At 40.7% G+C, this 12,989-nt stretch overlaps 1 protein-coding gene across 1 annotated transcript in view; it reads right to left on the bottom strand.

Moving 5' to 3' along the window:
- LOC136875846 (KH domain-containing, RNA-binding, signal transduction-associated protein 3) overlaps positions 1-12,989 on the bottom strand; it is an 814,322-nt gene that overhangs the window by 269,407 nt on the left and 531,926 nt on the right. The window contains exon 2 of the mRNA XM_068228215.1: positions 8,174-8,310. Within this exon, the coding sequence (XP_068084316.1) occupies positions 8,174-8,310 (137 nt within the window). The remainder of the gene's footprint in view (positions 1-8,173; positions 8,311-12,989) is intronic.

Raw genomic sequence — 12,989 nt, 5'->3', positions numbered from 1 at the left:
TGTGCTGCCCGTACCTTCAGGGGCTGCCCAATGCTCTGTTTCAACAGGATAATGCCCGCCCACACACTGCTCGCATCTCCCAACAGGCTCTACGAGGTGTACAGATGCTTCCGTGGCCAGCGTACTCTCCGGATCTCTCACCAATCGAACACGTGTGGGATCTCATTGGACGCCGTTTGCAAACTCTGCCCCAGCCTCGTACGGACGACCAACTGTGGCAAATGGTTGACAGAGAATGGAGAACCATCCCTCAGGACACCATCCGCACTCTTATTGACTCTGTACCTCGACGTGATTCTGCGTGCATCGCCGCTCGCGGTGGTCCTACATCCTACTGAGTCTATGCCGTGCGCATTGTGTAATCTGCATATCGGTTTGAAATTAACATCAATTATTCTTCCGTGCCGACTCTGTTTTTTCCCCAACTTTCATCCCTTTCGAACCACTCCTCCTTGGTGTTGCATTTGCTCTGTCAGTCAGTGTAGATTGTAAGAAACTATTTTGTTTTATGCTACACGTGAATTCTGGTATAAGTCATTATATAAAAATAGGGTTTGCCTAGAAGCTCTCAGCACATATAGCAAAAAAATTACTAATATCGACGGCTAGGAACGAGAGGGTAAAAACAAAATATTAAAATACAATTTTGCCAGGGCATTTCGTTTAAGCCGTGTTTCGGTTAAGCGGGGTTCTACTGCATTCACATTTTATTTGAGACCTGCAAGAAAAGCTCGTCTGTAACAGTATTAAAAATAAAGTGTTTTCAGAGTCTCTCCAAGTACCGATAGCAATCGGTGCCTAATAAAAGAATAACGTTCACGTTTTAACATTTTGCTTTTACGAGTAACAGCAAGTCGCTACAAGACGACGGATTATGAAGAAGCAGTTCGAGTAACAGAGTACGGGATCAAAGAAGGGAGCGAGGTCTGTTTCACAACTCTTCAAATCACTCTGGAACTTTCCAATCTTTCAAGTAATCCACTACGGAGAGCTGGGGATTTGTGGTACAAGTTGGATACGAGAGCTGAAGGAAGCTTTGCTAATGGAAGTGAATAATGTTAAGGTAGCTTATCAAATGGTCGAAGTAGCTCGCTATGTTACATAAAATATGCGCTTCGTAAGTAGGTGTCAAAAACAGACAATGCCTGAATTTCTAAGCATAAGCGTTCCACTAACTACATTATTTTGTCACTTTTTCAAATAAGGTGCATGGATCCAACAATTAATAAACAACAGGTACAAGTTTTACTCGACGAAAGCATTACCAGAATCATGTTTCTAATTTGTAAACATTGCAAATTAATAAATAATATTTGGCATTATAACATGTTTTATGTAATACTAGCGTCAAGAACGTTTAAATTTATCTCTGAAGTACTCTATATATTGTTGAAACTGGTAAAATTCATTGAGATTTATTGGATTTCTTATCTATTTCCAGCTGCAAGCATTCGTCCATTCCCATCTATTAATACACTAAAATATATTTTCTATATAGGTCAAACCAGCAGATTGTTGCAAATTTAGGGATTTCTGCATATGGCATTCGCGAAAACAAGACACAGACACTCACGTAGTGAACGTAGAAGAACACATGCCGCTGAAGACAAACACATTGTGATCTTCAACAAGCGCAACAGAAGGCTCGCTACTGTGGGCATCTGCCCTGAAATCAACAGAATCAGTGTCGACTGTGAAATATCGTTACGTGATGTTAGGTTGTGTGAACGTGTATCTGACAAGAAAACACATTAAACAGAAGGCTGCCTAACACAAATTGTGAAGCATGGGGGTGGTAACGTCATGGTTTGGGGTTGTTTCAGTAATAAAATGGGGGACTTGGCGAGAGGGGAAGGTATCTAGAGCAGGGGTTTCCAGATGGCGGCCCACGAAGCCATATTGTGTGGCCTGCAGAAATGTGAAAATGTACCAAAAAAGGTCATAGCTCGTTCAAACATGTATTAATTTTTATACCCTTTATAGGTCCAAGTCAGAAATAATTCATTCTTTAATATTATTTCCTACTTGTAAGTAAATACTTGATCGGAATAGATTATTCTTTATTTAAAAAATTAAAATCCAAACTTCGGAGGAAAATGAGCCCTCAAAAATGCCAGTGCCAGTGAAATGACACACTGCCCTTGCTGTCTACAATTAGCGGCGGAGAAAGCCAGCAAACTATACATTTTCAGATTTCATTTCCTACATTCAAGAATCCTTGAAGAATTAAACACACAACTCAAGGAAATGGAAATTCTGAAAAGCAGTATACAACTTTACGTGAGTCCTCTTGGTGCTACGATCTAGGAGCAAGAACCACATCTACAACCTGATCTGTGTAATTTACAAGCTACAGATCAATCAAGAAAAGGCATTACACTTTTTAAAACTGCTATGCAGCGAAAATTACTCGAAGTTAAGACAATTTGGACTGGAATGACCTCAATGTTTGGGAGCAAGTACATTATATGAAAGTGTTTTTCTTGTATGAAATTAAAATCAATGCAGGAGTCGACTTTCAGATTATTTCTTGCTGCATCTTTTGAGATTAACAACAACAGAGCTGGTGGGACATTCGTTCGTTGGTAGATTCAGCTGCTCGACCACACTACTCCCACTTAATTGTCCTTCTTTAAGTTTTGTTTTGACTACATTATCAATTTCAGTCTCTCTCTAGGTAATTTTTCTGTCATTAAATGACACAAGTAGATCTAAAACACACCTTCTTTCCATATATAATTTGCATGTCAATTTCTTAGCTGACAAAGTAGGGGTCCCCATACTTCGAAAACGTGAAATTAAGCAATTTCCTCAATTGTGCCGAACGTTGAAGGGATAAAGGGTCCGGAAAGTTTACAAATTGTGAGATTTGGAGAGCCCTATCAAACTAAAAAGAAAATTCCAAAATCACTTCCAGCCTACATGGAGTTCCGGAAAAACAGCTTAAACTCGCTTGTTTCTTTGCTCGTTTTCTTTTTAATTAGAATCCCAGCCAGATTAACTTATTTTCGTAATTATTTCCTTGGTTCAATACACTCAGGCTTTTTTTATTTTTGAAAAATGTCCACACCGAATGTAATTATAAGGGCATAATTAAGTGAAACTCTGCAATGACTCATATTACCGCTCCGTAGTGGTGCTGAAGTTTCACTCAAAAGGGAAAGGTTTGTTTTTTATGTTCTCAAGACTAAGAAAATATAACCTGGGTTGTTTCTGAAATAACCGATTCATTTGTCAAAATATTAATTCAAATGAACTGGCACTGTTGGGTGCTCTTCTTCAAAATTAAATTGTCCTGGGTATTCACTTTTTTATAGAACTGTAAAATAGTGTTTTAAACAATTCAGATTATTAAACCTTCGTTTCAACTGAACTATGCATATTATGTCATACCGGTACCTCTGTTCTATTTGCGGAATTTTACTAAAATTAGCCTGCTATTAAAGTGTGGCCTGAGTAAGGTTTCCAATGTGGCCCTCGAGCCCTCACGAATTGGAAACCCCTACTCTAGAGGAAGGTGCACAACCGTCGCATTCTATCGAGCAATTCAGTACAATTTGGAACTCAATTTACTGGAAGACGGTTTGTTTTGTAGCAGGACAACGACCCGGGAAACACGTCAAACATGTACAATAAATATGTACGGGGGGTGGAACACTTGCACGGAACCCTTCACTCTAACAGCACTTGGTGAGTCAGAAGAAGGATGGTGACACTTGCACTGAGCCTCTGATTTTCATATACTCCGGTATTAAAAGATACGAACAGTACTTCTCATAGCCTCGATTGAAGAGCTGGCCTACCTCCTCGGTGTAAAATTAAATCATACTCTAGTTTTCCCCGCACTTTTTCTCACTTCATTCGCCGCTTCATCCGGATTGTAAACATGACTTGCCTCGCCTAAAACTATATTACTTTTTCTTGCTATTCTTCCTTTGCCGGGCTGAGTGGCTCAGACAGTTGAGGCGCTGGCCTTCTGACCCCAACCTGGCAGGTTCTATTCTGACTCAGTCTGGTAGTATTTGAAAGTGTTCAAATACGTCAGCCTCGTGTCGACAGATTTACTGGCACGTTAAACAAACTCCTGTGGCACTAAATTCCGGCACCTCAGCGTCTCCGAAAGCCGTAGTGGGACATAAAGCAATTATTATTATTATTATTATTATTATTATTATTACTACTATTCTTTCACAGCCGGGCTGAGTGGCTTGGACGGTAAAGGCGCTGGCTTTCTCAGCTCAAGTTGTTAGGTTCGATCCTGGCTCAGTCCGTTGGTATTTCAAGGTGCTCAAATACGTTAGCCCCGTGTCGGTAGATTTACCGGCACGTAAAACAACTCCTGCGTACAAAATTTCAGCACCTCGGCGTCCCCGAAAACCGTAAAAGTAGTTAAGGGACCTAAACTATTATTATTATTATTCCTTTAGAAGAGCCACCGTGCCTCAGGCGGCAGCGCGCCGGCCTCTCACCGCTCGGTTCCGTGGTTCAAATCCCGGTCACTCCATGTGAGATTTGTGCTAGAGAAAACGGAGGCGGGACAGGTTTTTCTCCGGGTACTCCGGTTGTCCCTGTCATATTTCATTCCAGCAACACTCACCAATATCACTTCACCTGTCATTCATTAACCACTGCCCCAGAGGAGTGCGACAGGCTTCGGCAGCCCACACAATTCATATCCTCGCCGCTAGATGGGGCTTCATTCATTCCATTCCTGACCGGGTCGAATGACTACTGGAAACAGGCTGTGAATTTTCATTAGTCCTTTACGTTTATTTTTCTTGAAATCTACGCGGTAGTAAATCAGCTGATCTATATTGGCATATTACTTATATCCATTGCAAATGGACGAAGCCTTCCCCTTGGTGGTCTTAGTGAACTACATAGACGTAGAAAAATTATCACCAGTTCAACACGGAACACTAGTTGTCACACTGTTGTAGCAATGAAATCTAAAGGCTTCTATCTATCAATCATCAATCTATCTATCTACATATCGCGGGAGTATTCCCCTCTCTTACTTCTGCTTTTCAACTCTCTTTGGGTCTCTGTGCAAGTGTCATCGTTTGACATACCCATGCTTAGTAATTTCCAGGAATTTTTGATTTTTTTTTTTTACAATTTGTTTTAGTCGCACCGACACAGATAGGTCTTATAACGATGGGATAGAAAAGGGCTAAGAGTGGGAAGGAAGCGGCAGTGGCCTTAATTTGCTTGATGTGAAAATGGGAAACCACGGAAAACCATTTTCAGGGCTGCCGTCAGTGGGGTTCGAACCCACTATCTTCTGGATGCAAGCTCACAGCTGCGCGCCCTTAACCGGACAGCCAACTCGCCAGGCCGAGGAATGTTTGGCGCTCCGTGTAAATGTCAACACATTCCATCTCCGTGCAGTTGTCACAAGTTCGTAAAACAACAACAACAACAACAATAATAATAATAATAATAATAATAATAATAATAATAATCACCAGGAGACGAACAAGTAAAGATGTAGCTTCCTCAGTTACCCGAACCCATCGAGTTGTGTGGGATAAACTCGACCATAAGGCAAAACATCTGTCAAAAGTGCAGCAGATCTCTGGCAATACTTTTTGCAACTATGGGGAAGTACAACCACAGATATGTTGGAAAACTAACAGGAAGAATGTGCGGCGTAAAGCAAATTATAAAAATGATGTCAGATTCCAGTCAGGATTAGATCGAAAATGGACTAAGACGTGTTACCATGCCTAGTGAACACAGGGAAGGTGCTCGATATGAGATTTAAGGAGTCTACATTAATACCAATGAATCCGCTGTACTAAATTGATAACTGCCACAGAGTGGATACCACATTATTTTGAGAACAGATATCAAAGGCTGGGTGGAACTGCTTTACCTAATGTCAACTGAAATATAACTGAATTACGATCTCTACGATTGCATGCTACAGGGACCTTTTTTCCTCTTTTGCCCGTGAATCAAAATTGCCACGGTTTAATGATTAACATAGTAGCTTCGTACTAGGTTAGGACGTGTCTATATTCTGGCTCTCTCGCGAAGTGAAGATAACGCTGGGGATGTGGAATGTCGTCTTTGCTTCGGGAAAACAATAGAGAAAGGTGTTCTGGTTCACTCACTAAAACAGCTTTCTGTGATTTCCCTGTTCATGCCTACATTTGTCATTTGTACTATTGTGTTACCGTATTAGGTTGCAATCGCCTTCCCTGCGTCTCGCAACCGGATACTGTTAAGAACGGGAACATCGTTACTTGTGAAGAGTTTCGCTCCTCCTATGACCCTTTCTTGCCTGCGCGCCGGTGATTCGTGTGGGTTCATTGATCTAGTATGTCTCACCATCAACGTGATCAGTCATACAGGCGAACGCTCCCTTCGTATGCAGGCTTTGTCTCATTAGGTGACTATATTTTTTTAACCTTCGTCCAAAAGGATTACCCGAGTTGCAAACTGCTTACGTAAGTTAACTAAGAGGTGCTCAGTATCTGCGAAGTCAGTGCAGGAAAATGAATGAGATGAATGGTTGGTATCCGAGCCCCTGTGATATTTCATGGCAATCCAAATCGTGGTTTTACCGTCGATTTTTTTAATACTCTTGTTTCTTTACGTGCAATGTTGGACATTCCCTTTATGTGAAGGATTCTTGGATTTACAATATTAAGAAAATTGATTTTACTGTGTGTTTATTTTTGTCTACAGTTTCTCGCGTTCTTTTTCCTGGTAATGGAATTGGTTCCCAAGTAATACTATTAAATGTTGTATCCGTAGGCATTATGTGCATTGTAAATCACTATTGATACTAGTGTAAATATAAAACAGGAGTATCCTCTGGGGATAACTCCGCGTAACTGGAATCCTGCCCTATTTAAATTAGAGTTTTAATTAAACGAATGCATATATAACAAAATTAAATATTGAACTTTGTAATTAATTATTAAGCTATGCCATCGCCTGCTTTGCTATCCCTCGGGATCGTCTCGCTTGTCCCGCCGCAACAGAATATAGTTTAACTAATTGACTTGAAGCTAAAGCAGGCTAATAAATTATAAGAGTTACACGTAACCCAGCATTAATACAGATCATCACTCACTGTTGGGGAAACCTTAAAAATCAGATTTGATGAGTAATTGCAATTTTGTGTAGGCAATTTTTAAGCTGTTTAATACTTTGTGCTGGGTGTTCTTTTTCTCCTCATTGCGCAGACACAGATAGGCCTTCGGGTGAGGATGGCAGAGAAGAGGGCTACCGAGTGCTAAGAAAGCGACCATAGCTTTAATTACAGTACAGTCTGGTGTGAAAATGGGAAACCATCTTCAGGGTTGCCGACAATGGGGTTCGAACCCACCATACCCCGAATGCAAGCTGGACCAAACAACGCAACCACTGGTAACAATAATGAAAGGACTACGGCAGAGACCAAGGGAAGTCTAGAAAAGAGGAAATTTAGAGTAAATCATCCATATCGATTCTTCTGATGTAAAGCATTTCAGCGTTATATCACAGGATGTATTATCTGGCATTGCTATGCACTGCCTAATAATTGCACATTCTCTTTTCATATTATCTCAACAGCGTCTCTTCTGGAAAAAAAAAATTGCTTATTTCTTCCTCTTTCAAAAGACAGGCTTCGTTGCAGCATCGTATCATATTTTGTCTTCAATGAAGTGGAATGTCCAATGAGTAGATTTGTAATATGAACTCCAAACAACTGAATGACCAACGGTACGACATGGCAATGGTTCATCGTTCAATTCGTAGAATGCTATACATTATTTTGATTGTTAATTGTACTCCCTCTCTACGATACCGCATCTCCAAGCTTCTTTCATCGAAGTCGAATAATCTACTTCTGCAACAAGCTACTAACAAACTGTGGATAATACCCTGCACGTGGCAGGTAAACCTCTTTGAAATTAGGAACTAATTTGATACGTACGGAACAATGTTCGTCACATAATTAAATTCCCTGGAACATTTGATACCATCATAAAACAACAAATGTCGTTGTTCGGAACCGAACAATACTGTAACTTACGTTACACGAGAAGCTGTCAGGTAAAATAAAATTTTAAGCAATCTTTCTCATATTTCTTTCTGCATTCAGAGGATATTCGGAATCATTAGCAGTTGCCATGACTTATCGGGAAAAGTGCAAGGAAAAATAAAAGTGTGTTACCTTGGGATGTTCCTTGATAGGTACTAGAACTTTGACGGCCACTCGGATGGGTTTCTCACGGTAAATGTCCACATATTTGCCTTCTTTTGGCAGTGGTTTACCACCACTTTGTATTCTGGCTACTTCCTTCGTGACCTCTGAAAAAAGAAAAAAATCACAATTAAATACAGAAAACAACGGATTCTAGTTACAGATTATTTAGTGGTGGCTATTACTGTACGGGCGAGCTTAATAGCAAGGTCATTGGCCCGACGGCAATGCGTAATTCTCATCAAGTTACATCAATGATCTGTCTGTTAGGTCGTCAGCTCAGGGGCTGGTTGGATCCTCAAACAGCACCACCTGAGGCTATGTGGATATAGAAAAATAGAGAAAAAAACCGAAGGCGGTGCCAAAATTAAGCCATATTAGTCAAGATGAGTGAAGTAGTTTGTCGTTGCCTTCCTCATTGGGCCAGAAAGGGCTATTATAGCACAACTGACCCCATCAGTAACACATTTCGTAACACTTACGAAGGGAACCCGCTAAGTGTAACAACCCGGTCAGCCAGAAACTTCGCACAGTGATAGACGGGTCGAAATAAGCAAACACAGGTTTCGGCTTAACCGTAGACACTCGACCGTTTCCGAGAAAATGACGGTCAAAGTTTCCGACGAGCTTTACGTGCCTATTAGGGCGTACGTAGAATGCTGAACCGACGCGGTGGCGCAGTGCCTTTGGCCGCGGCTCCACACTTTTGCGCCCCGTGTTCAAATCCCGACGAAATGTTTTCTTTTTTTCATTTATTTACTTTTGCCCATTGATGATTACTACACGAATGGTTTTGTTCAATGTATTTTGAAATAAAGTGTCCATTTTAGTCTGTTGATGTGCTGCAATTAATTTTCAAACAACAATAAGTTTGTTCTACACTCATCGCATAGTAAAGGGGGTGTAACGACTAGACGCGACGCAATAAAAATCCACACATTGATTCATAATCAACTGCAAGCGCCATTTTTTGTAGAAATGATCCGTTATGCCTGGTTTGTAGCAAACTTAATGCCAACATGTAAACTCTTCAGTAATGTTAACGTTTCTTTCCCAAGTGACATTCCCACTCAGAAATGCAATTGCGTCAAATCTGCCTTCGCGCGATGCTCGTGGTGTGCGAAATTTCTTTGTTTGGAATGTTTCTACGATCGGTATCATCCAAGGAAATGCATAATACAGTATGTTCCTGAAGCGTTAACATTAGAATGAACTTAAAAAACATTGTAAAACCTGAAAAATACCATAAATACATAACCCTTATTATGAAACCCGGTTGTAATTTTACAATCAACATAACGCCCTTGTATCCGCTAACTTGATAAGAAACATTCGCGTAGTAATCGTCAATGGGCATAAGTAGATAAATGACACAAACAAATCATCGGGGACCAAACTTGTAAAGCCGCGGCTATTGCGCCACCGTGTCAGTTACAAATTTTATGTTCTAAAAGGCATGTACAAGCACGACGGAAACTTCGACCATCATTTTCTCCGAAACCATCGAGTGTCTACGGATAAGCCGAAACATCCGTTCGCTTATTTCGACTCCTGTTTCACTGAGCGAAGTTTCTGGGAGATCGGTTTGTTACGCTTGGCGGGATCCCCTCGAAAGACGCACTAGTCAGATCGATGGTAAAAAGCTGTATTTGAAAGCTGAAGCGATTGCGTGCAACATCTACTGTCTAGTCAGTGCGGTTTCTGGTCACAAATTCAACATATCTTCATCGGTATGATAAAATTCATGGAATGCAATGCTACAGGAAATTTACATAACCTATTGTAGTTCTTGATAATTCATTCAGAGTGTAGGGCATTAAGATCAACAACCACGCATTTGCGCGTGTGGGAAGCTGCATAGCGTATTTCATTAGGGCAATGTGCCAGTCCAAAAGCGTTCGGACACGCCGAAGTGCCGGAATTCAGTCTCGCAGAAATAGTTTTACGTGGCAGTAAATCTACCGACACGAGGCTGACGTATCTGAACACTTTCAAATACTACTGGACTGAGCCAGGATCGAACCCGCCTAAGAACAGCGTCTCAAATGTCTGAGCCACTCAGCCCGGCGGCGTCTGGTTTCTAAATTTTACAACTTTCTGATAGGATTCGAACGTACGTCCTTCCGGGTGTACCTAGCACGCCCTTACCGCCCTTAACCTATGATAAACGACAGGACTTAAATGCACAATCGCATCGAATCAACGCGGCGGGCAATCATACATACATATGAATTACAATACGGAATCACTAACAGATAAGTGAATTTTCTCAAGTTAAGTTATATTTTATGAGATAGAAACGTTTCCAACAATTTACAAAACCTCTCTACTGACAGGCTAGTACATCTGTATTTTAATTTAATGTATTAATTTAGATTTAGTAGTATGTGAATTTAATTGCTGTAATCTGTATCTTGAGGGTTAATTTCGTCTGGATAATGAGCAAGCCGGCCGCAGGTGCGATCATTAGGCAATTATTACATAATCAACTACTGTGCAGCACAGCTATCAAATACTCTTCGGACAGCAAGTAAGCTATTACACGGCAATGTACCGTATGATAATCAACCTCAAGAAAATGGGTTCATAAAAACCTTTACATTCTCCTCTCTCCCAGCTAAATGAAGTCTTCGATCACTACACAACAAACACCGAAAGGGATGTTTTAACACCAAACGTGTATGGACACACTGTTAAACCATCTTCAGGGCAGCCGACAGTGGGGTTCGAACCCACTATCTCCCGAATACTGGATACTGGTCGCACTTAAGCGACTGCAGCTATTGAGCTCGGTCGTATGATCTTAGCTAACGTGTACAGGTGATTTGATCTGATGTCATAAAGGCTGCTAGCGAGTCTATTCTGACGTGTCATTTTATCCTATCAGATGAGTGTTAATCAGATCTCTCTTCGCAATCTATGGCTGAGTTTGAATGCTTTTTTTTTTTTGTGAACAGCAAATATGTCCCATCCGAGATCTTTCAAATGCCAACATTGTACGATATAAAGTATCGAATGGACTTTTTCTCGCCCTTCGAAAATCCGACTACCCCTGTCGGGTTTAAACCCGCGATCTTGGGATCCAGAGGCAGACACTGTACCAATGATGCACAGAGGGAGATAATCTTTACGATGCGGTAAACATTCTCGTGTTCTAGTCTCTACAATCTTCAACCAACATCAGCATATTACATAGCCCAGTTTACCTCTCAACAGAATGTTTGATCTCTCCATAAATATAGCCTGCCTTTTTACCTCAAATTGGGAGATATTTGATAACTCTCATTTTAACTCTATCATGTTCTGAGACTATTATATTTAATGAGGTATGTCACGTTATATCAGGAGGGCAACTGAACACTGATCCTCATGACGCACGGCCTCAGCCAGATATGTGGGAACACTCTCCGAAGGATATGTTGAATCACTGTTACAGTGCTATGTTCATACGATGAAGTGATCATGCATTTAATGCTATTTCTGGACGCTTCGAAACACAAGTCACAAGTTACCAAATGTTTAAACAATGACAGGAAAAAGATCTACGATAGCAGCAAATAGCATAATACAGTAGGTTAGTCACAGGCTCTGGGATTATAAGGTAAGTGCACCTAAAGCTAACAGTGACCCAATAGCCGACACTTGCTGCTGCAGGACGTAATAATAAGGCTACAAATAACATCATTAGGATTTCTGAACGTTTACCTGCCTCTCTGTTATATTGGCAACACTGCAAACTGGTCATGTGAACCAGAAATGCTTTTGTTCAAGACGGATGCCATGATGGAAGCAGGTGGTGTGTGAAGTGGTTGATATTTGGCGGTCTTTCTTATGAAAACGGTAAGCTTACAAGTTATTTTCAACAGATTATAAACCTACCTACTGTATCTAATTTTATATGATTTTTGGGCTTAATTGTTTCAGGAGGTTTCAAATTATTGAGTAAGCAAGGTTTTATCACTTGGTTGAGGTTAGGAAACCTCACACTGTGTGTGTTAGGTATTGGTACATGCATTATATTTAGTGTTCCCATGCCTGACACTTGATGCCAGGCTTTAGTACATTCTAAAACTGGATATTCAGACCTTATAGTCGCTATTTATTGTTTCAGGTAATAATTTCCAACAGCAAGTAAAAATCTTGGTGTTATCGGTATAGTTTTACCAATAGCTAACACGGGGTGCCAGGCATTGGAGCAACACGAACTGACAAACTTTATTGATCCTAAGGCTGACAGGTATGAATTTTCAAATCATGAATTACGCTGAAATAGTTGTTTTTTAATATCATTCACTGACGATATGTAATCTAGTAACAGTCTCTTTCTCATTCAGGTTTCTGCCCAGAAATAATGGCTCCTAAGGAGAAGAAAATTTTGAGGTACTCCCCTCAACAAATGAAAGATGCTATTGTTGCTGTAAGAAGAGGGACTCCAGTTGCTACAGCTGCTAAAGCTTTCGGGGTACCTAGAATCACACTCTGGTGTAAGATAAAAGGAAAATATCCGTAAAACAAGAGGATGGGTCCTCCAACAGTTTTAACATTGGAGGAAGAGGAGTTGCTCGTGAAATGGGTGTTTCAGATTGCCAAAGCCGGGTTTCCGTGTACAAAAGTACAATTACTTGACAGTGTGGAACTGTTAATGAAGAAGTTCAACAGGCCCAACACCTTCACAGATAACCGACCGGGAAGGAAATGGTACGAAAGCTTTCTAAAGAGGCATCCAGATATATCAGAACGAGTTTCACAAAATCTTTGCAAATCCAGGCAGACTGTCACAGAAAAT

This window comes from Anabrus simplex, chromosome 6 (genome assembly GCF_040414725.1).
Source record: "Anabrus simplex isolate iqAnaSimp1 chromosome 6, ASM4041472v1, whole genome shotgun sequence".
Taxonomy (NCBI): domain Eukaryota; kingdom Metazoa; phylum Arthropoda; class Insecta; order Orthoptera; family Tettigoniidae; genus Anabrus; species Anabrus simplex.
The sequence above is the reverse complement of the archived record's forward strand: the minus strand, read 5'-3'. Positions and strand labels throughout refer to the sequence as shown.